The sequence below is a fragment of the Marmota flaviventris genome, chromosome 10 (genome assembly GCF_047511675.1).
Source record: "Marmota flaviventris isolate mMarFla1 chromosome 10, mMarFla1.hap1, whole genome shotgun sequence".
Taxonomy (NCBI): Eukaryota; Metazoa; Chordata; class Mammalia; order Rodentia; family Sciuridae; genus Marmota; species Marmota flaviventris.
In genome coordinates this window covers 52,217,543-52,240,839 of record NC_092507.1, presented here as the reverse complement: position 1 = coordinate 52,240,839, position 23,297 = coordinate 52,217,543, and the positions used below count along the sequence as shown (strand labels likewise).

Below are 23,297 nucleotides of genomic sequence, written 5' to 3'. Positions count from 1 at the left end.
CATAGATATTTTTTTTTAAATCTTTTTTTAGTTATAGATGGACACAATACCTTTATTTTATTTATTTACTTTTATGTGGTGCTGAGGATCGAACCCAGTGCCTCACACATGCGAGGTGATCACTCTACCACTGAGCCACAACCCCAGACCAACATGGAATAATTTTAATACAGAATGGAAAGTATTCTGATTAAGACAGATGTGCAGTGATATGGTACCCCATATTTTCAGGCACAGTGGATTGATGAATGAATTTGTTCATTTTCTGTTTCTCCCTCATGAAGGTCCATGGAGGCAGGTACATTGCTTATTTTGTTTGGTAATATGTCCGTAAAGGGGACTGTGGAGGGAAGGTGCTAAGACATACATAAAGTGACCCTTAAGTAAAGAAGGAGCTAGTGAAGTAAAGAACAGGGTTATGGACAGTCCAGTCAGAGGAAACTGCATGAATGGAGGCATAGAGCCTGGAAAGAGATTGTAGGGATAGGGAATTTAGACATAGGTTGTTGAAACAGAGTATAAACTACTTGGACAAAGGATGAGGTAAGATCATGGAGAACCTTGTTTGCTAAACTAGGAAGTGGGTCACTTGTATGGGTGAGCACTCATGTGTGGAAGGCCAGCTGCAAACTCAGGATGATTGAACAAGATCTGAAGTCTATCCCAGCCCTAGCATATGCCTATCTTGCCAAACTGCCTAAGAACCCATGATTTTTTTACAAAGCCCAAAGTAAAACCATATTTATCAAAAGTGGCTGTCACTTCTTATTCTCCAATTAGCTTATCGGATTTGCTAGCCAGATGAATTTTCACAGCTTCGTGTGGCAGGGACTTTTATTAGCCCATATTGCAACTGATACGAATACAGCACAAATAGGTTGAACCACTTGCCAAAAATAACACAGCAAACAAATAGTAGTGTCAGGATTCAAGCCTAGTCAGTCACCTTGGTTTGAGTCTATTCTCTAAAATCCCATATTATCTCAAATCTATCTTCCAATTTACTATTTTTCTCTTTAGCTGAATTCACTCACTGTTTAACTCATGAAGTTTTAATTTCCATGACTCTTATTTTTCAATTCTAAACTTTTTGTCCTTTTTACTTCTCTGTCCTGTTATCCTGTATTTGCTCTGTGGTTTCTATTTCCACTTTCACCATGACACATTTTAAAATATATACTCTTTCAAATTGGTCTGTCATGTTTAGTGTCTATGTTTGGACATTTCCATTTCTTGTCTACTGACTGTTGCTAATGGTGGCTTTCCCTCACTCTCTTGCATGCCCTGTAATTTTTGAAAGTAAACTTAACATCAACAGGAGTTTGTTCTTTTTTTTTTTTTTGTATTTTTTTTTTTTTTTTTTTTTTTTGGTGGGAGACCCTCACACCTGGAATGTTTAGACATTTTTATGGTTTTAGGTTTGTGATTATCAAGGTCTTAACCAACTCTAGGCCAAGTTTTTATGTTATCTTCTTGGTTTGTGGCTTGTATAGCACAAGAAGAATCCCAAACCCACACTTATGTGTTGGGAAGGATGGGGCTTTGATTTCTCATGGGTGATTTCAGTGGCCCAGGATGGGGGATAAATGCCATACCACATTCTCACCAGAATTCATCTTATTTCAGACTCAAGCCAGTCATTTCTCACTCACAGCCTAATAAAGGAGTTTATTTCCCCGGTGCCTTGATTCTAATCACCATGGGATGCAGACACTCCAGCCCTTATGAAGGATAATACTGCCTGTATTTTCATATGAATTTTTACTTAGTTCCTTCTCACATATTGCTGCTTTAGCATTGAGCTTGTTCTTAATTTCTAGAACCTGGGGCATTTTCTTTTGTATACCAGCCTGAAAATGGATGTTGCTATTTATTTCTAGCAGCATCTCTCTGAGATTGGAGAAAATGCCCCTCAAAGCTCAATCTGTCAAGATGACCAGAAGACTTGGATTATGCATTTAGATCTCAGTCTTAGTCCTTCCCATGAGGTTCTGAGGTCATGGAAGACAGGAACCTTTTTCTCATTAAACTATACATTCTAATTCTTCAAACAAGACTCTGGCTGGAATAGGAATCAATAAGGATTTGAGCAGGAATAAGTAGGTGAATTAAGCAGCTTTCTCTCTGATTGGAAATGAGAATTAAAGGCCATATTACAATTCTCTTCTAGAAAAAGATGACACCAAGAATCCCTGGGAAGTTGCCCAAGCTCTCTGGAAAGCTGTGCTGTGCAAAGGAAGGAGTGTGAGTCCTGCCTTCATCTGCCCTCTGGACAGCCGGGTCACCACCATTGCACAGCCTCCTTCTTGAAGGCCACACAAACTGTGGATTTCAGTGCTGGTTTGGTAGAAATTCCAGGTCTGGCTGGCGGAGTTCTTAACCTGAAGCTGTGCTGCCTTTCTTAGCACAAGTCAATACCCCCAATGCCCTTCTGTATCCATAACTGGAATGAGATCAATAACATGCAGTGATACAATTTTTCTGTTGGTTCTAAGAAGGAGCTTGCAAAATAAGTTCACCCAGTGAAAGTACCTTGCACGACACCTGGCACAGAACAGGCACTACGTTAAACCTGAGTGCCCTTTATTTCCTTTTCTCCATTCATTGTACTCGGTGCCCAAGATGGAGAGACATATCACCCAATCCCTGTTTCAATCCTTAATTAGCAACAGAATATCCAGATCAAATTAAAAATCATGAAAACTTTCTTCGGCTTAAGGTAAAAGACATTTCCATCCATCCTGCCATTCAAAATGCCTCATAAACTGTAGCCAGCAATAAACTGCATCTAATATAGTTTCATAAAATAATTGCTCCTCAGAGGAAATAGAATTCCAAGAGCATATGTACAAAAGGCTACTGTGACAATGACTTTTGACCTCCTTTTCCCTTTGTAATCTTAGAACTTAGAATCTGTGCCTGAAGTAAGTTAGAAACTCAGTAAGCTTGCTGAATATTTTTTTAATTAATGGGTCAATATATATATATATATTAATATATATAAAAGGTGATAGACCTTTATTTAATTTATTTACATGTGGTGCTGAGAATCAAACCCAGTGCCTCATATAAGCTAGGCAAGTGCCGTACCACTGAGCCACTTGCTGAATGTATTTGTACACATAAGTATGGGTGTAGCACCTCTTTAGATAAGGTGTGGACTCATCAATCCACAAACCTTTATTGAAGATTTCCTATGAATAAGAGTCTGTGGGAGATTTTGAGATGAATAAGAGGAAGAAAGAAAGCACGAAGAAAAGCAAGATTGAAATCCTACCTCCAAGGAACTTCCAGGCTTATGGGACAGATAGACAAGTAATTAAATTAATAATATATAACATGGACAAGGTTAAGAGAAGAACAGATAGAAGCACTATGGGAATTCCAGAGAAGGAAAGGCCTCTTCCTGTGGAGGGACTAGATAAGCCTATGAATAATATAGAATTTATGTTCAGTATTAAAGGAAAACTGATTTGTTGGCTTGCAAAAGTTAGAGGATGGGTATTAGCAAAGAAGAAAAGGCAATCAGAGAGAAAGAACAGGATATACAGGAAGAAATAGAAATTTGGCTGAAGATACACAAAGGGGCATAAGGGGGACGAAGAGGAAATATGGCTGGAAAGTCAGGGTGAGCCAGACTGTGGGGGCTTTGAAAACATCCTGATTTACCACTGCAGGACATGGGGTCTTTATAGAGTAGCCAATGCTTAGCATATGGCCAGGCTTAATTAATGCTAAACAAGAACTTCATAGCAGGAACCTGTTCCCCACATGCACATAGGAAGCTTCCATCTGTATGCATAGGCAATTACAAACATTCCAAATACTCTGTTCTGAACCCTGCAAACACATCAAATGCTCATTGTAAAAGGTCACCCAGCACACAGCTCTGATCAATCCTGGCTCAGGCTGAATCAAATCCCTTAAATAAGATCCACTAGATGTAGTGTCAGGAAGGTCAGAAACAAGCCTATTTCACATCTTGAAGCATTTTTACCATGTGGAACATTTTAGAGGAAGAAGGGAAAGGAAAGAAAAAAAAAAACTCTCCAGAAATGATAGAATTCCAAGTAATTAAATGTTAAATGATCACAAAGTAAGCTGGGAATTTATTTTGGCCACCACCTTCTACTAGTGATCTGAAAAGCAGCAGATTGCAAAGCAAGCCATGCCAGGATTCAAAATGGAGTTTCACACCTCTCTCCCGGCCTCCCCTGTGTCCCCCCAGGTACCTTTGTCGAATTCACTTGAAATGTTCCATGGTGAGGTAGGCACTAACTCAGCAGTGACTGACAACTCTGTTTCTGAAAAGAGAAACAAGGGAGGGGAGAAAGACAAGGACAGTATTAAATACAGTGACTTATGGGCTGTTAGAAGCATCATGCAAATACAGTGGGACTGCCTTTGGAGGGAGCAGTCCCCTCGCTTACTGAACTGGAGTGGCTGCTCCAGTGGCCTCATGGAGGTGTCTGCACCTTAGAGGCCATCCAAATGAACAAGCCATAGGCCAGATGTGACAACTGTTCCTTTAGAGTTCTAGCTTGAAAATTAAATTTAAAAGATTATGTTAACAAACTAACAGTAGTGACCATGCATTATCAAACACGAACTCTTTACTTGTTAGAAGACCAGTTTTAGACTAATATATTCAATAGTCATCCTACGGAAAATATGAAAAAGTTGTCCTTGCAATTGACTCCATTGGTCACACTTGGGAATTAGTAGCTGCTCTATGAATAGAGAAATTCATTTCCTTACTTTGGCACTTTAAGTCAAGACAAATGAAAGCTAAACATTTGAACATTTGTGGTAACTACACTTAAAAGGTGATTTTCAAAACCACCATCAATTAAAACAAACATGCAAATCAATACTCTAAAGGATATACTATACTATTACGATTTAGAGACTTTTCAATAATAGACTGTGATATACAAATGATGATTTTGTTGTTGTTTTTGAAATTTAAACCACTAATATATTTTAATACGGACTACACTAACCTCCCTTAGGCTATGTCTGTGTACACACATACACACACACACACACACACACACTCACCATATTACAGAATATTAGTGCTAGACTGGGTCTTAGAGGGTCCAAGGACACCAGAAGTATTGCACACATGCTGTCAATACTCCCCTGCACCTAAGCAGGCCCTTCTGTCCAGTGCAAATATTATAAATCTCTTATGGACCTTTTTTTTTTCTCCAAGTGTACCAGGGATTGAACTCAGGGGTGCTTAACCACTGAGCCACATCCCCAGCCCGATTTTTTATTTTTTATTTTGAGACAGGGTTTTTCTAAAATGCTTAGGGCCTCACTAAGTGGCTGAGGCTGGCTTTGAGCTTGCTATCCTCCTGCCTCAGCCTCCCGAGCTACTGGGATTACAGGCACACACCACCACACCAGCTCTTATGGCTCTTTTTACCTGTTGGGCCTGGCATCTCCTGTAGTCTTTTCAACACGTTTGTTCTAATTGATGATGGTTTTGAAAATCACCCTTTAAGTGTAGTTACCACAAATGTTCAAATGTTTAGCTCTCATTTGTCTTGACTTAAAGTGCCAAGGTAAGGAAATGAGTTTCTCTAGATAACCACTAAAAATGGGTCTGGTTTGGAACACAAGGTGAACTTGAGTAAGTGAAAGAACTGGAACTCAAATCCAGGTCTGTCTGATTGTACTGCCCACACAGCTGTCTAGTACTTGAGTCTATGAAACTAGACATTTTCTCTGATCTTACCTTGGACTTCACTTTTTCACAGAGATAAATGCGCTCTCTACTTTTCCTTATTTACTGACGGTAACCATTTGCCAAATGATCATAGAAGGCACACATCTTTATCACTGACTGAAAGTTGCCAGGGACAAAATGTTTACCCACTGAGACCTTGCAAAGGCTACTTCCAGTGTGTCTACCTGCCACACGCAACAGAGATAAATGGGTTGTGGGGTTTGCGCAGACCACTTTAGTTTCCTGTTTCCCCATCTAGAAACAGGTAGGATAGAAAGTGGACAAATGATCCAGACCCTCCCTACCCACGGTGGCACCTGTTCTACATCCTGAGCCAGAAACAGCAGAGTGATTGAGGGGGACCTTCAGGCAGATGACAGCATGGTAGGATCTTACATCTCATAAAATTTCAAAACATCAAACCAAACAGAAAATTAGACCCAAGTCGATAAAAGTTTTAACACAAAATCACAGTGGCAGGCAGTGTTTCTATCTGCCCCCGACCTTGGATGGGGATTTCATGCAAGGGATGTTACATTTTGGGGCCCTCCATGTCTGACTCAACTGCAAGTCCACCCTGACTCCCATCCTGCTGCTACCAGCTCTGGCTCCTTCAAGCCTGTCAATCCTTGATTGCAGTGTCACAGAGGATGGTAACTTGTCTTCCAAAAAGGTTCGTGGAGCACTCAGATACCTAGATTTCAGGGAGCAGAGCTTGGGAACAGAAGCATGGCAGAAGGAGTGGCATTTCAGGCAAGGAGGCACAGGGTGAGAAAGCAGTGGGATTCAGGCAGACCCACACAGAATTTACGTTCAGTATTTTCATAGCTTCGTCTTACTGCTGTTCACAGCTAAACTGCCAGAAATACAAGTTTCATTTTACAGTATGAACTTCATAGAAATTTAGCTATATGTCACTTGGTTTTTCCAACCCGAGTTTGAAACTGCTGATTGAATGTAATTTGGGACCGATGACAAATGAATGGATTCTTGGAAATGCTAACAGTGAAATTGTTCTCCACCTGTCCCTGGACGCTAATTACCACTCAGTTCTTGGGCAATGGAAAAGATAATTCCAATTTGCAAGCTCATTAATGGATTGTGCTGATTCTGAGGAATTTTGTTCTCAGCCTCAGGATTGATTGCTTTAGATAACCATATGTTCAGCTTTCTCAGATAAAATGATAATAAAAACATAAAATATTTTAAAATATGAATAATAACCAGAAAGTATTATTTTCTGAAACCATTCTTAAAAGAAAGGCTGGCTATTTTATGTAAAAATATAAATTTTAATATCAATAATTCTGTCTTACAAAATGATGTTTAAAAAAATTTTTTTTCCTGAAAGGCTGAAGTTCAGGTAAGAAAAACTGAGCAAACTCAACTTGAACTACATTAATTTCATGGCCACCAGTCTTTACTCTGTAGGATCCACTGGTGGACTGAGCTCCTCTACCATTCTCATTCTGGCAAAAGATGAACCATTTCCAAGCATATTTACTATCAGACTAGTAGCCTCTCTAGCTCTTGCTTTCACTATGTAATAGGCAAGTTAATGGAGACAGCAGAATATTCAATGGAAATACACACCTACATTTAAATAGCAATTTCTTCTGCTTATGAATTTTGTGATTGTGAGTCAGTTATTTGAAATCTTTGATATCTACTTTCTCATCTATAAAATGGAGACAATAAAAGTCACCTCACAGGATTGCAACCAATTTTAAATTTTCTAATGGACCAAAAAGATCCTGCACAACGCCCAGCTTCAAGTGAGGACTTGTGACTTCTTTTCTGTCTAGCAAGGCAGACAGTAACCATCCTCCACATGGACATACTCAGTTAGCTGCTATGTCACTGTGTTTGAAATAATGCATTCGCCATGCTCTTTAAAAGACTGTATTTCACATGCTTCACTAATCGAAGCCAATCTTTTCATTTTGTGAGGTTTTCCTGAATTGGTCACCAGTTCTCTAGGAACTTAAGTGTTTATATGTGGTTTTATCCAATTTAAGCAAATCAAGTATGTTTTAGAAAACTTCAGCCCTTATCTTTCTCAACCTCCATAGGAGAGCAAACCTCAAAAGCTATTCTTCTGATTTGATCAATAGGAGCTATTATCTTTGCAGTTTCTCTGATGATTGACTTTTTGGCAGTGATTCTGCAAACCATACGGTTTTGGTATTTAAGCCTGAACAGTGGGAGTGTTATTTGAAAGAAAGAAAAAAATATATAATCCTTGAATCCTCCTCAATGATGAAAGTCTGTGCTCTCCAAAAGAATTACTGGTTCATTTCAGCATTTGGCAGGTAGAAGCCCAATGTCCACAGGATGTGGAAGCTCTTCCAAGATACACCCAACCCTGCCATATCTTGCATCCCTGATCCAGAGATGCCTGAGGTTGTTACAAAGGCACAACATACTCACAAGATGAGTGGTCATCCCAGAGGACACGAAGGCCAGGTGGACAAAAATGGCTGTACCAGCACCTTTCTTGACCAAAGTCAATGAGTCCTAGGATCTTATACCCTGGATCCTGGGACTTGGATTTAACTTAGCAAACTACATTCTTGGCACACATAGAATTTTGTAGAGACATCATTATAGTGGTACAGTAGAGGATATAAAGGAGAAAAGAACAGGTTCTGGATCCTCCTTCAACAGGAATAATTCCACTTTTATTTATAAAATTCATTTAAAGGAACCAATATAATTCTACATCATGTAACACCAGAAAAATGAGAAATTATAATCCGTGTATACATGTCAAAATACATTCTACTATTATGTATAATAAGAACAAATAAAAAAATTTTAAAAAATTATTCAAATGTTGTGAAAGTCTCCAAAACTTTAACATTTTAAAAAATTATGTTATACAATGTCCTCATTGTATAGATGAAGAAAGTGAGGCCCACAGTAGTCAAGTGGCTTTGCCAAAATCACAGTTCCATGACAGAGCCAGGACCTACAAACGGCTTCGAAATGAAGACAACCCAGCTTCTCACTGAGCTCCATTTTCTTCTGCCTGCAACCGTAAGACAGGATAGGTGTCCTCGGGGCTGAGTTCTGACACACTCAAGGAATTTCCAAGCAGCAGGGATCAGACCCACAAAAGAGGCACATTTCCCTGCTCTACTTGGGCTTCTTGGAGAGGGCAAGAGGCAGCGATGCTGAAGATCTGGAGATCTCTGGTGGACAGTGGTATTTCAGATGTCACTTGGTGAAGCCTCTAACTTTGGATCCTTCCTCTCCTGAGAACCTCACTGGGAAGCCTACCTACACCTGGTAAATCACCATAACCCTGGACCTATCTGGGTAAGAGTCTGTCTGCCTCAAAGGGCAAAAAACTCCACTCCCCACAGTGAAGAGGGTCAAAGGGCCTGGGCATTGCAGCAGCCCTAGTCTCATAATTACCCCACAGCTGAGGCCCTGAATGAGGAGTCCTCTCCACTCTGGGGCCTCATTGTAGTTACTGGGGAGAGAGGAGAGTCAGAGTCTTCTACACCTATGTGGGATAGTCAGGAATGGAAAACACCCTGTTCAATGTCCACAGTGACATCATAATCCTCAGGGCCTTCCAATATGGATTTCTGGTATAATCTCTAAATGAAATTATTGAGACAGTCACAAAAAAAGATGGTCCAGTCCTTAAACCTGAATCCTCTGCTGCATTACTCAACCATGCCACTTATGGAGTCATTTCTTGCTTTTTGTTTTGGTAAGACAAGTGATTAATTATTGAACATGTAACAAACACATTTATTTCTTGAATAAATTCAAAATATCTGAAAATTTGAAGTATTATGCACAGACAGTGAGAACTACCCCCCCCCACCTCCCTAAAAAAGGGAAAGGAAAGAAAGCAAAAACCTAAAAAAGGAACAAAAGGTACCCAGGTTTTCTCAGTGTCTGAGAGGTTCTGCTGTCTATAGTGATCTTCTCAAAGATTCTCTGAGGAAAAGGACCAATATTATCTCCATTTTTATGACTCCTACAGAACCTGAGGTAGAGATTACAAGGCTCCCCTTCTCAGATTATGGGTGGGTAGGGCACTTTGATGAAACCCAAGCAGCCTGAGACAGAGACAGGACACCCAAGTACAGGCCCTCTGGCCTCTGGCTGAAGTCCCTGCAGCCCCAGAAGTCCCCTGTGTTACTCTCAGCTCCACAGAACAGGAATGGGAAACCAGGACCAGAGACTAAACTCCCCCCGCGCCCCCCCCCCCCCAGCCCTCGGTTCGCTAATTCTAGAATCCAAAAAAGATGGCAGAGAACATAAAGGTGGGAGAAAAAATATTCTTGATTCACTCTTAAATGCCTTGTTTTTTCGTTTAGAGATACTTTGTTCTTCTAATCTATTACATTAAACTTAGGGATCATATGCACCCTTGGTATTTAAAGGAATTATGCTACACAAAGCACCATAATGACACACATTTTAAACGTGAATTTAAAAAATCATCTGTGTTCTTGATAGCTACTTCACTGGAAAACTATCATACCTGGGTTCTCTTCCATGAACTATAGAGATTCACTTGCTCATTCATTCTACAAATATGGAGGGGCACTTTCTCTGCATAAGAATGGGGATTTAAAAAGGCTGACCTGGTCCCTAACACTTTCCATAACTGACCAGTCTAGTGGGGAGGAATACAAGGTCACAAAGAGACCAGGCAACAGCAGGAGTTGACAGACAGGCCTCTCCATCCACCTAGCCAGCCACCCCTCCCCAGCCAGACTAGAATACCAAATAAAATCAAGAGAAATAACGTGAGACAAAGCTGAGATCAAAAGAAAGGGAACTTCACAGATATGGAAAAGGGAGAGGAAGAACCCAGTGCTGTGGAGGGAAAGGTGCCCACCCCCCCCCCCCCAAGAGCCTCTGCCCTGGGGCTGTTTTAATGCTCATTTAAAAATCAAAGATGTAGCCCTAGGCCAGGGGAAAACCTGAGCTTCCTGACTGAAGTTGTACTAGAGCCTAGGAGAGTTGCTCCATCTTTGGGAAGGGTTAGAAACAGTTCTCCCTAAGGTCCAGAGAGGCAGCTAGGACTTTAGCAGTCTACCCAGGACTTGGGTAGAATACAGGGAAGAGTCTCCATGAGATATCAAAATGGATGTGTGAAGACCAGAGAGATTAATTCCTTATGTCCAGTTTCTCTCAGTAGTCAAAACCGAGAATCTAACATCATTCCAATATATTGTCATTTTATCATATGGGAAGACTCATGTAACCAGCTCTGCAGTCGATATAATGATATCTCCTCACACAGAGGTCTCCCTCATGCTCCCCCAACAGTCCTACCCTTGTCCCTCCTAATCATGCCTAACCCCTGGCAACAGTTGGTTGGACCTCTATCTCTAACTTTGTTGCTTCCAAAATGTTCATAAATGGATTCATATAGTACTTGACCTTTTTAAAATGGCTTTTTCCACTGGGCATCATGCCCTTGAGATCCACCCAATTTGTTGAATATGTCAATAGTGTTCCTTTTCATTGCTGACTAATACACCACAGTATGATGGTTTGTTTACCCATTCACCTCTGACATTTGGAGGTTTCCATTTTTCTATTACTAATGAAACTGTGACGAATCCACCCACAGACTTCTGTGATAAATTACTTATTTTGTTAAGAAGAAAATGGACCACAGAAGGAAGGAGTTATATGCAAAAAAACAATAATAAACAAATCTCTTGGGATGTATGTTGAAGATTTTATATAGGCCTTGGTGCTAAAAATAAGTATGTGATGAGAGGTACAACAGAAAGGCAGCGGGTCCTAAGGCAATCCTGAGGAAGAATGCATACGCCATTTGGAGGAAAAGGAGATCGCTCCTTCAAAAGATTGCTCCAGGATTGGCGGGGAGGGGCTGTGTATTAGAAAAGCTGTGGCATATTAGTACAAATAACTCAATAATGACCTCACTCAACTACAGCAATAACAATTTTTTCAATCCAGAGATTTCTAGTTCTTTAGGTTTTTTTGTTTTGATTTTTTTTTCCTTAAAGACAAAAAGCTAGTTCCTGAGGAGGCAGTATCTCCTTAGGGATAATGAGAAGTCCTAAGAGAACTTTCCAAATGGCTCTAATCTTGATCTTCCCCAGGGAGTCAAGGGAGCAAGCCCAAAGTCAGCACGGTCTCACTCACCCCGGTTGCAGATGCTTAGTGAAATATAAGAATTAGTTTATTTCTGGCCAAGATAAAGTGAAATGATAGAAAGCATGTTGAAAAATGCTTAGCTTGGAAATCGGTCTTATCTCCCTACAGAGGCTCCATTTCATTTCCTTTCAGCTATGGCGGGCACCTTGGGTTTCTAATGACATCAACAAACTTCACACTTTCACCCTTCTTTTCACGTGACTGTCCTTCCTCATGCACTCTTCCTGTCCAAAGTGCCTCCTGGCGATTTTTCCTTCTTACTCATTCTGCTGTGTCATCTGTCTTTGTCTTATGGGGTGTGCCATTTCATGTTCCCTTTCTATGACCTATGTACACTTTCATTTCATATTCTTTAATCCATTTTGTAATTAAAAACCTACTACCTAGTAATCTTCTCTAGCCATTTCAAAGCCACACGTCATTCAAAAGAAACAAGGGACTCAAGAAAGATGCTTTCATCGATGCCATTCCATCACAGCCTGAGAATTCATTCTTGACTCTTGCAAAATAAGCGAGGTCTTAGTTTTAAGTGCCATACACAATGAGAATGGAGTTAAGATGCACTGGGTATCCCCTAAAGTCATAGCATATTAGCAGAGTTTGGAAAACAAATGGTCAGAAAGAGTTTGGGGGCGGAGGAGAAAATACCACTTTATGTTTGACTGGAGGTTAATGCTATTAAGTTCATTTGTTTGTTCATTGATCTATCTAACTATCCATTCAGCAAATATTTACTGAGTGCTTCTCTGCTTCAGGACAGATAAGTGCTATGCTAGCTAGGTGTTGGGATATAATGGTGAACAAAACCAAGACAGTTCTTACTTCATGGAGCTCAGGTCTGGTAGGCACACAAAGAAGCATACCAAGTATTAAAATACAGCATGATAATTGCTGTGAGGGATGTCTGGGATTGGGAAAGGCTAACACAAATTTGGAGGATCCAGCAATGTCCATAGACTTTGGTCAAGAGGAACTTCATGTTGTTTGTTGTTTAGACAGACAGAAGGGCTTTGGTAATCTAATCCCTTTCTTTGAACAAAACAGGATAGTCCAATAAATGAACAATGAACCCAGACCTGGTGGGATTTCAGCCCTTGGAAAGACTGTCATCTTAGACATCTTCACCCATCCTAATCACATGACTGTCTTTGCAGGATTTGGTGCTCCAAAGAGGTTTCTATTGGAAATACGGGATGTCTGCTCCAACCATAGTCATTAGGCCCTAGCCCTATTACTTTTTAAATTGATTCTTCAACCTAAACTGAGTCTTTTATGCTTTTTTCTTTCTTTTTTTAGTTATATAAATATCTTCTGAAAATGGAAAATTAGTCTAATATACTTGTCTAAAAACTTCTAAACTTTCAGTCCCTTTTGCCTTTCTAATTTATAGTTGTCCCCTCCAAAGGAGAGAAAAATAAGTGCCCATTCAACAAAGTACTATGTGAAGGTAAATGATTTCTCTTCCAGCCTACTAGATCAATGATGAAACAGAATATGTGAAATAGAATTTATTTTTGTGGTTCTGGGGATCGAACTTAGGGTTTCAAGCATGCTAAGTAAGCATTCTTCCACTGAGCTATACTCCAACCCCACAGAAAGAATATTTTATGTACAGATTCCATCTCCTTGAAAGAATGCAAGACTGACATCAATAAAATCTCAAGTTGGAACTTCACACAGAAGGGTACCTGTTTCACACTACATTTGAGTCACAGCAGAACAACCTGCAGTGCAACAAAAATAAGATAAACTTGCTAATCCATTGATATTCTGCTTACCACTGAAAAACCTAGAATTACCCTAATTTTCTGCTCTACAATTTTCCACTTAATTTTATGATCCTTTTGGACATTATCAAGTGTCTTCCTTTGATTCTGATTACATAGTCAGTTTCTTGAGAGCAAGGATCACATCTTATGTATCTATTGTGCCTGCCTTAACTTTTTGGATGCCTGGACTAGGACAGATGAGAGGCAGCACGGCGGTGGGACAAGTGGTCAGTTCTGGAGTTGGGCATGTTCAGAGCCTGACTCTACCACATACTAGCTTTTGACCTTGGGCAAGTGACTTCAAACTTCCAATCCTCAGTTCCTCATTCATAAATGGGCATATGAGGAATGACCTTACAGGTTTGTTATGAAGTGTAACTGGGTAATTTCTGAAGATGAGTTCAGTGCCTCAACAAACGGTAATCCTTCAGCAAAATAGCCCCTAAGTGTTGCGAAAAGACTATTTTACTCACCACAGATACAGCATGAAGGGTGTTTGATGCAATGATTCCCAAGCCCAGTCAGGAAACATGTAAAACAAATATAGATTCTTGGACCGTTATCTCTAAACTATTGAATCTCCCTAGATGAAAGCTACTTCATCTGTAGCCTAGCATGGTCTTGTATAAACCACCAGGACCACAAAACTTAAAAAATTATATGACTGGGGAAAAAAATAATACATAGATGTTTAATATAATTTAAGAATCTAGGGGAAAGGGAAGAGGCACACTACGTGGGCAGAACCTCAATATTGAGGTAGCTCAAGGACTATTCACCAATATTGAGAATTAGGACCCCTACAATGTCTTTCAAAGCCAAATGTTGCTGTTCAACTTGAAGCTTTCCTTAATTAGTTGACTATCAATTTAGCTAAATATATTTTAGTTGGAAAATTATGATCCTATAAAGAGCAGTGCAGTATTGTCTTAACCATTGTCTAAGTTACACAGGTTCTCAATGTTTGTGGAGCCCTTCATTAAATGGTCAAATTGGGCACACTCTAAAAAGGTGTGGAAGTCTCACTCAAGGCACAGAAGGAAGGAGAAACAAAACTCTTTTCAGCCTTAATTCTCAGCCACTTAAAGCAGTTACAAAGAGAAGCCCACTTTGGACGCAGTTGGAGAAAGCTATTAAAATTCCAAGCACCTTCCAGTAATACAAGTACCTTGTATTTTAGGTAGCACTTTTCCTTTCAAGAAAATCGGTACACAGAACAGACTTTATTAGCTCATGACTCCACGTGTGAAGGATCAAGGCCCAAGATAATCATACCCTGGTTGGATTTGAAGAAACCCAGACTCAGGTGGAGAACTTGCCTAAGGTCCACTGACATGTCATCAGCTGACAGAAGAACATAACCATGACCTCCCCCTCACCCAATCCTGACTCTGCTCAGGCTCTCTACACCTCTGCTGAGGCCCCCTCCCCAGTTGTAGGGTTATTTTTTTTCTAACCCCTCTAGCATACTGTTAATGCAATCATTTCAAAGTTCCAAAATATGAGGAATAAGAGAAAGAGGGGAGGAAAAAAAAAGAACTATTTTCAGAAAAAAAGATCTATTGAAAGTGTAATTTGTACCTTCTGGCTGTCCCTGGAAATCAAGTATTTAAGTTAATGGGATTGAGGGTCTCCTAAATTAGTGAAAATTATTTTAATCAGAGAGGTAAATTTAGGAGGATTACTATTAACCTGCAAGATAGTAAGATGGTTTTTCTCCAACCATATTAGCCCGGGCGTGTAGAATCTAGATGACTGGCAATTTTCAAATACTTAATTCGCCTCAAATTGCTCCAGTTTAAAATGCTTCATCTGTCTGGACTGGGGTTTCCTGCACTGTGTCATTATTGATAGCCTGGGGAGATCAATAATTAGAATTAAATACAGGGAAACATTAAGCAGAGCCTAAGTTGAGACCAAAATCCCTTCCCAGAGCCTTGATCTCTCTCCCTCTTCTGAAATCCTATATTATTTTATCCATTCTTCCTTTAAGACACTTCTTTGCACATTGTAAGGTAGCATACAATTGCTTGAGTGTTCATCTTTTTTACGCAGATTGAAAGCTACTTGAGGTGGGAGATGAGGTTGCATTTATCTGTACATTACTCACTATATCAACTATTCAGTGGACAAATGGTCGATCCTCAACTAATGATTCTGAATGGCTCTGGGATACAATAGTGACACTCTCTGTTTATCATCATATTTATTCCTCTAAGGTAGCATGGTAGATTGTAAAATGGCCACAACTCATCCCTCTCTGCACTCAGGTCTTTTTGCATCTCCTCCTATGGGGAGACAGAGTCTATTTCTCCACTATTGAATCTTCACTGGCCTTAAGACTTGCTCTGGCTAACACTAGATGAGAGAACACCAACCACTGACTTATGAGCTAAACAAATGGCTATTGTAAACCGCTAGATTTTGGAGTGAGTTGTTACATCAAATTATTTGTGGGTAATGCACACCCATTTACAGGCAAGTACTCTAAGGTTCAAAGAGGTTAAGAAGTAGTCCAAAGCCATAGAATGATAGGATTTAAATGAGTCTTTCTCATTCCAAAGTTCTCATTCTTCCCACTAAATAAATGGATCAGATTTCAAATGTTCTTGTTCTTACTCTGAAATAAGTTTGAGAAACTAAAGGCAAAAGGAGAGCTGTATTTCCTTTTATTGCTGTGAAGCACCAAGGGAACTACCAACGGGAGTAAGTCAACCCCATCTGACAGGACCATCTGTTCAAACCTAAGAGGCAAGAGTAGGGATCTCATTTGATCAAAGATCTGGAAAGAATGGAATCCTCACATGCATTTACTCAGAGCTCAACCAATAACAGTTGCTATTCAAACTTGGTGACTTAGCATTTCCTCACCTAATATACTTTGTTCCATACTATTATTAGAAAGAAAAATAATTTTCCATGTAATTAATTTTATGACTCTACCTTTCCATTGGCCATCAGTAGACCAACAGTCTGACTGTTTTGATTTTCAAATATGATGAAAACACATTAAATGGTTCCTGGGTGTTGGTCACTATCTACATCTGAAATGAAAGGCAGCCCTACCTATAGCCTTCAGGCAAACTAGGTGTTTGGGGCTGCAATCATGGGAATTTTTCACAAAAATGCAAGGCCTTGCTTCAGATTTGTCAAAGAGCCAGTCACATGTGAAAAGGGAGGCTCTTCCTGCTCCCAGAGCTGTCAAAGGGCACCAATTCCGGAGACCTTTGCAGTCAACAGCAATGAACAGGAACACCAAGGCTGCCTTGTGCATGATGGATGAGGGGGCCTGTCTGCTCATGTGTGTCGCCTACCAAGATGGGCAACTTGATCTCCAGCAGATAAGATAATGCTCTTAGTTCCTCTGCTCAGAGAAGGTATATAGCCTCCCCATCTGGAAGGCAGACATCCATTTTCAGTCAAGGATGACCAAGGTGATTGGGGGAATTTGGGGGGGATGATGGAAAGGACTGGGAGAGCAAAGTAGCATGGTGGGTTTTGTTTTTCTGCCTCCCCCTGAGTTCACAGTCCTAGTCCCCCTGTGAGATCATTCAGTAAGAGGACTTCCTCAATGGCAGACCTTTCTTCACATGCCCTGTAAACTGTCCACAGCTTTCCTGACCTGCTGTTCCAAGGTCCCCAGCAAGCAACTGTATCCCTAGCATGTGGAGAAGGTTATTTAGCAACCTTGTAATGCAAAGGGCTTTTCAATGTTTGGCACCAAAATCTCAAAGCCATAAAAAAAGATGATAAAATGAACTACATTAAAAAGATTCTATGAGGAAAAAAGTGAAAATAATGTCATAGGACAAACTCAAAAGGAAAAAATTCTTGCAGCTCAAAAGGCAAAGGGCTAGCTGACAGAATACAGTAAGCAAAAGCACCTATACTTCAGCAAGTAAAAAAAGTCCAAAAATGTGTAAAGGGGACAAATTGGCAATTTACAGACTAAACCATGAAAACATGTTAAGCTCATTGATAATAAATGTAAATTAAAACGTCAATGAGATGGTATTTTTCCCTTAATCAGATTGGAAATTTTAAAAACTCTGATAGCTCACTCTGTTGAGAAAGATATGAAGAAATGGGAACCCTTGTCTTGGCAGAAGTATGATTCAACTTGGCAATATCTATGAAATTTAAAATACAAATACTGTATGGACAGCAATTTCACTTCTAGGAATTTAATCCTACAAATGTACTCAAATATGTATGAAATAATATCAATATAATATTTAGTTGCATTACTGTTTACAATAGAAAAAGATTAGAAATAACCACAGGAATCTGATTATGGCTACCCCAAATTCACAATGAAACAAGATGTGACTGTGATAAAGGATTTTTTAAAAAAAGAAACTCTGAATATATTGATTTAAAACAGTCACCAAAATATAACATTAGCTTAAAAAATAAAGACAAGTACTAATTGTGTGTATAGAAAAATAATCTGGTAAAAACAAATGATTGGTTTGGTTTCTGAGCTTGTATGCTCATAATATAACAGGTATATGTACACATATTCTTTCTTACATATATAAAAATATATTCTGACAAAATATTTATAAATTGAAACCCCCAAATTAGGAACCGTGTCTTCATCTGAGAAGGGAAACTGATAGCAAGCCATGGGTAAGAAGATTTACTTTCTTTTTACTGATTATCCCTTTGTACTTAAAAAATGTCATATCCTGTGCAAAATTAGGGCATTTTTTAAAAAAGTGTTTCAGGTGTTTCTTTGCTCAGGGTGTTCTGGGATCTCAGAGGAAGAGCACTTCCTCAGAGCAGGTAGGAAGAAAACAGAAATTATCAGCAAAGGTGGCCAAGGGATGTTGACTCTCAAGTTGAGTTTTGCAAGATAAGTAGCAATTACCTATGTAGACAAAAAGCCTTTCTGTCCCAGGGACTGTGAATTTGGGGAACTGCAAACAGTCCATTGTATTTGATACATATTCATTTTTGCTTATTTTGAATGCTCATTGTCATATCCTAATATTTGCCCACTCCGACTCACTGGTAAGAAGAAGAAGACATGGGTCTGGAGGTGTAAGACTTATATTAATGGCTTACAGTTTGATGAATCATAGATATGTTACTGTTTGGATATGAAGTATCTCCTGGAAGTTCATGTGTGAGACCATGCAGAAATGTTCAGAGGCAAATGATTAGATTATGAGAGTTATAGGCTAACCAGTGGATTAATCCACCTGAGGAATTAATAATTTGAAAGGACTATTGTTCTGGGTGATAACATTAGGCAGGCAAGGTGTGGCTGGAGTAAACAGGTCACTGGGGGCATGACTTTGGTGTTATATTTTGTTCCTAGCACCTCACTTGCTCTCTCACTTTCCTGGCTATTGAGCTAAGCAGTTTTCTCTGCCACACTCCTCAGCTATTATGTTCTGCCTCACCTCAGACCCAGAGCAATGGAGTCAGCTGGCCATGAACTGAACTTCTAAACCTGTGAGTCCAAAATAAAACTTTTCCTCCTCTAAGTTGTTCTTGTCAGGTAATTTGGTAACAGTGACAAAAAGCTAACTAGTACAAGTTATAATGATAACGAGCAGGAGGAAGATAGTGAGAGAACTCAGCAAATATTATACTAATTAGAACAATCATACTAATAGTATATTTCATATATCAATTTTAGTTTGCAAAGCACATTTAAAGATTTTTCACAAAAAAAATGTCAGACTATTGTTATTCCTGCTAGTGATGACAAAAACCAAGGATTAAAGACTGATGTGCCCAATGTCATTGCTATCAAGGGGCCAATTAAGGTTTGAACTCATAGTTCTTTCTCCTGCTCTATAGTGGCTTCTAGTGAAACTATCACTAAAACTTTTGACAACAAATGTGTGTAAGTATCTTTAAACACAAATATCCTGAGATGAAGGCTATAAGATATAAATGACCTATCACACAGATCTTGGATCCATTCTCTGCATTTAACATATTACATTATTGTTTTAGTCAGCTTTTTTTTTTTTTTTTTTGCTGCTGTGACAAAAAGACCCAACAAGAATAAGTTTTGAGGAGGAAAAGTTTATATTTGGGAGTTATTATTTCAGAGATTTAAGTCCACAAACAGTTGGCTCCCTTCCTTGGGGCTTGAGGTGAGACAGAATATCATGGCAGAAGAGTCTGGCAGGGGGAATCAGCTTACATGATGATCAGGAAGTAAAGACAGATTCCACTTGCCAGACACAAAATATGTATGCCAAAGGCACACCCCCAATTACCCACCTCCTCTGTCCACACCCTACCTGCTTTTAGTTACCCCTCAGTTAATCCCCATTAGGAGATTAATTCACTGATTGAGTTAAGGCATTCCTAACCTGATCATTTCTCCTCTAAGCCTGCTTGCATTGTCTCACATACAAGTTTTAGGGGACACCTCACATCCAAATCATAACAATTATAAGCTGTCTGACATATGCATGGGCTGTGTTTTTTACAAAGTTCATTAAACAAAAGAAAATGTACCAAAAGAAATTCTCCCTGAAAGTTTTAAGTTAAAATATAAGGTCAGAGAATTTTGATCACAATGAACAGACATTACTATTTACATTCTCTTTTCCTACTACCATATTGTGTTCTTCATCCACATTTAAATGTGAAATGTTAGTAGAATTAATCAAGCAAGAATGGTGATAGAAGAGAGAAAGTTAATCACATTCCATGACAATCCTGTTGTGATGGTCCATTGGCTTTTCTTACACCCTTAAAGGTTAACAGTGATCCTCTTTGTTGTAAAAACACTCCCAGGCCTCATTTTCCTCTCCTCAAAGAAGCTCAAAATTATTAACTCCTTTTGTTTTCCAATTTCCCGAGGTGGCAGATAGAAAGCAATTAATGCAACAAAAGTGGTGTTTGCACAGATAAACCCACCGCAACCCAAATTAGACATGGAAGATGCTGAGGAGCATGGATGCATTCACCTGGTAATTGGCTAGTTTGTTATACCACCAGGTACAGTAGTCCTTATCAGCAATTTCATTTTCTGAGGTTTCATTTATCTGTGGTCAACCATAGTCTGAAAATACCATGAAAACTTAGTCTGAAAATACTAAGTGAAAACTTCTCTGAATAAACAACTCATATGTTTTAAATTACACATCATTCTGAGTAGTGTGATAAAATCTGACAATATCCCACTTCCTCTCATACTGGATGTGAATCATATTGTAGTCCAGTGTATCCATGCTGTATATGGTACCTGCTCACTAGTCACTTAAGAGCATCTTTGTTATCAGATCAGTTATCACTGTATCTCAGCACTTGTGTTCAAGTAACCCTTATATCATTGCTAAACCTATGCCACAATACCTATGTCATTCACCTCACTTCATCTTATCACTTAGCCATCATATCTTACATCATCACAAGAAGAGGATAGTATAACTTAATAAGATATTTTGAAAGAGAGAGACCATAGTCACATAACTTTTAAAACAGTATATTGTCATAATTGTTCTACTTAATTGTCATTTTTTAAATATTTTACTGTGATGAATTTATTAAACTTTACCATGGGTATGTGTGTATATGAAAAAACAGAATATATAAGGTTTGGTATACAACAAAAGAACATTTGGTACAACTGGGGGTCTTAGAACATTTCCCCTGTGTATAAGGAGGACTGTAATAATGACTGTACTGGGGTGCTCATCACAAGGCAGTATAGTATCATTCCACATACATAAAAATAAGCAAACTAACAAGCAATCACTTTGTTTTGACTTTGCAAAATATGATCTGCATGTGAGCACTCTGGGAACCCTTGATATCTGAAAAGTTGTTGTGAACTATTAATGGTTCTTCAATGTTCTGAGTGGTTAAAGGCAGAAGTCATAAAGTCCACAGCATAGAGTTCATGTATATCAATATTAAGTGAATCCACCAGGGATTCACTAAAGAGAAGGCTTTCATTTTACAGTCTCAACATGCCTTTTGACTATAACAGAGCCTTAGGTTAGAGGATTCAGAGCACTCTATTAAAATGCCAACAAAGTGAGTTATCTACCTCCATCCCCAACCCTTCACTTCTCTGTTTTGTTTTAAAAGAAAGGAAGAGAATTTGGCTTGTACCTTTTCTTCTGTAAACACATGACATGTGCTTAGGAGGACAAATATATGAGGAAGTAGATTTGAAAACCCGTAGTTGAGGAGGAGGAGAAAACACCATATGAATATTTTATCTTTGACAAAATTACAACTTCCCTTCTCAGGAAAAGAGATTTTGGATTTTTGTTTTTAATGGTAAAAAGGTCCATCATATAACTGAATAGCCTTCTTGGATGTCACAGATCTCATAAAAAAAAGATATTTAGATGAATGAGGCGTGTAAATCAGAAACACACAGAATTCTTTCAGATACTTGGGAACTTGGAGAAACAGCACTACTTCCAAAGCACTGTATTCACCCTCCTAAGGGCAAATTTGGAAACTGGCAATTTAGCTTGGCATTGGAGATTCAATGAATTACAGGACAGGGTAGAGGATGGTGAAGCCCTCCCTAGACTTTCATGTCTGAAAAGCCAAGTTCAAAGTGCTCCTTAAAGTTTCAGCCAAAATCCCTCCCACCCTACCCTTCCCTTTCTGAGCAAGTCTTTAGGTGTTCACTTCAACAATAGAAAAGGCTCAGACTTCAGTCAGTGTCCTCAGTGGTTGCCGAGACTGTATCAGAAGACATAGTTCTATGTCTAACAGTACTGCTATATTTTATTTCAAAAGCACAGTCCTCGTGTCCACTAGGCATTGGTGGCACCATGAGGAATGTGTGTGGGATTAGGTAGTCTCCAGTTCCCCCCTCAGGAGATAACAAGAGAGGGGTAAAATGGAGAAAATTTAAAATGCTATAAAACTGACCCTAAACTGAATAAAAGTTAGCGCTCTAGACATCAAGCACACTGAGCAATGAGGAAGGAGAGGCCACCAAGCAATGAGGAGCAGGAGCATGGCAGATTCCAGTCTGTTGAACTGACTTGCTATCATCCACACGTCTGTTCTTTCACGTAGACTTACTATCAGGGACAAATCCCAAAACAAGGGAAAGATGTTGTGATTTCCAGTTACCCTACTCTATCAGACAAACTGAGATCCAGAATTGTGTGATAAACATGATAGGAATCTAGAAATCACCTCACTTAAGATGCTGTTGAAGGAGGCCAGAATGTTTGACCCAAACCAAAAGACTAAGGAATGACTGATGGCTTCCGTCCCATATCAGACAGGTGACATGTGGAAGTAGGATATTATTTACTCTGTAACATTGTAAACAGCAGAATCAAGACTGGCGGATTGAGGAATTGCCTCCCAAGTTATACCAAAGTGAGAGTTTTAATTCAACATGAAGGAGGCAACCTAACAATCAGAATAGTCTCAAAACACAGTGGTATAATCAGTGACCACCAGAAAGTCAAGAACGATTATTTGCTGAAGGCCTACTATTTTAGACACTGAGTTAAGTATTTTTACAGTGAATTTTATCTCTTCATCTGCATAATTATGTAAGAATAACATTATCTCCCATAGTGCTCACACTATTAAAAAAAAATCCCTGAGGCTCAGAGAAATTAAACAATTTGTCCAAATTCACATAGATAATATGTAGCTGAGCCTGG

General features: G+C 39.2%; 1 protein-coding gene across 1 annotated transcript in view; it reads right to left on the bottom strand.

Annotated features, from left to right (window-relative positions):
- The window catches only part of Ror1 (receptor tyrosine kinase like orphan receptor 1), a 379,272-nt gene that overhangs the window by 158,192 nt on the left and 197,783 nt on the right, over positions 1–23,297 (bottom strand). Inside the window, exon 2 of the mRNA XM_027949535.2 lies at positions 4,233–4,304. Coding sequence (XP_027805336.2) covers positions 4,233–4,304 — 72 coding nt within the window. The remainder of the gene's footprint in view (positions 1–4,232; positions 4,305–23,297) is intronic.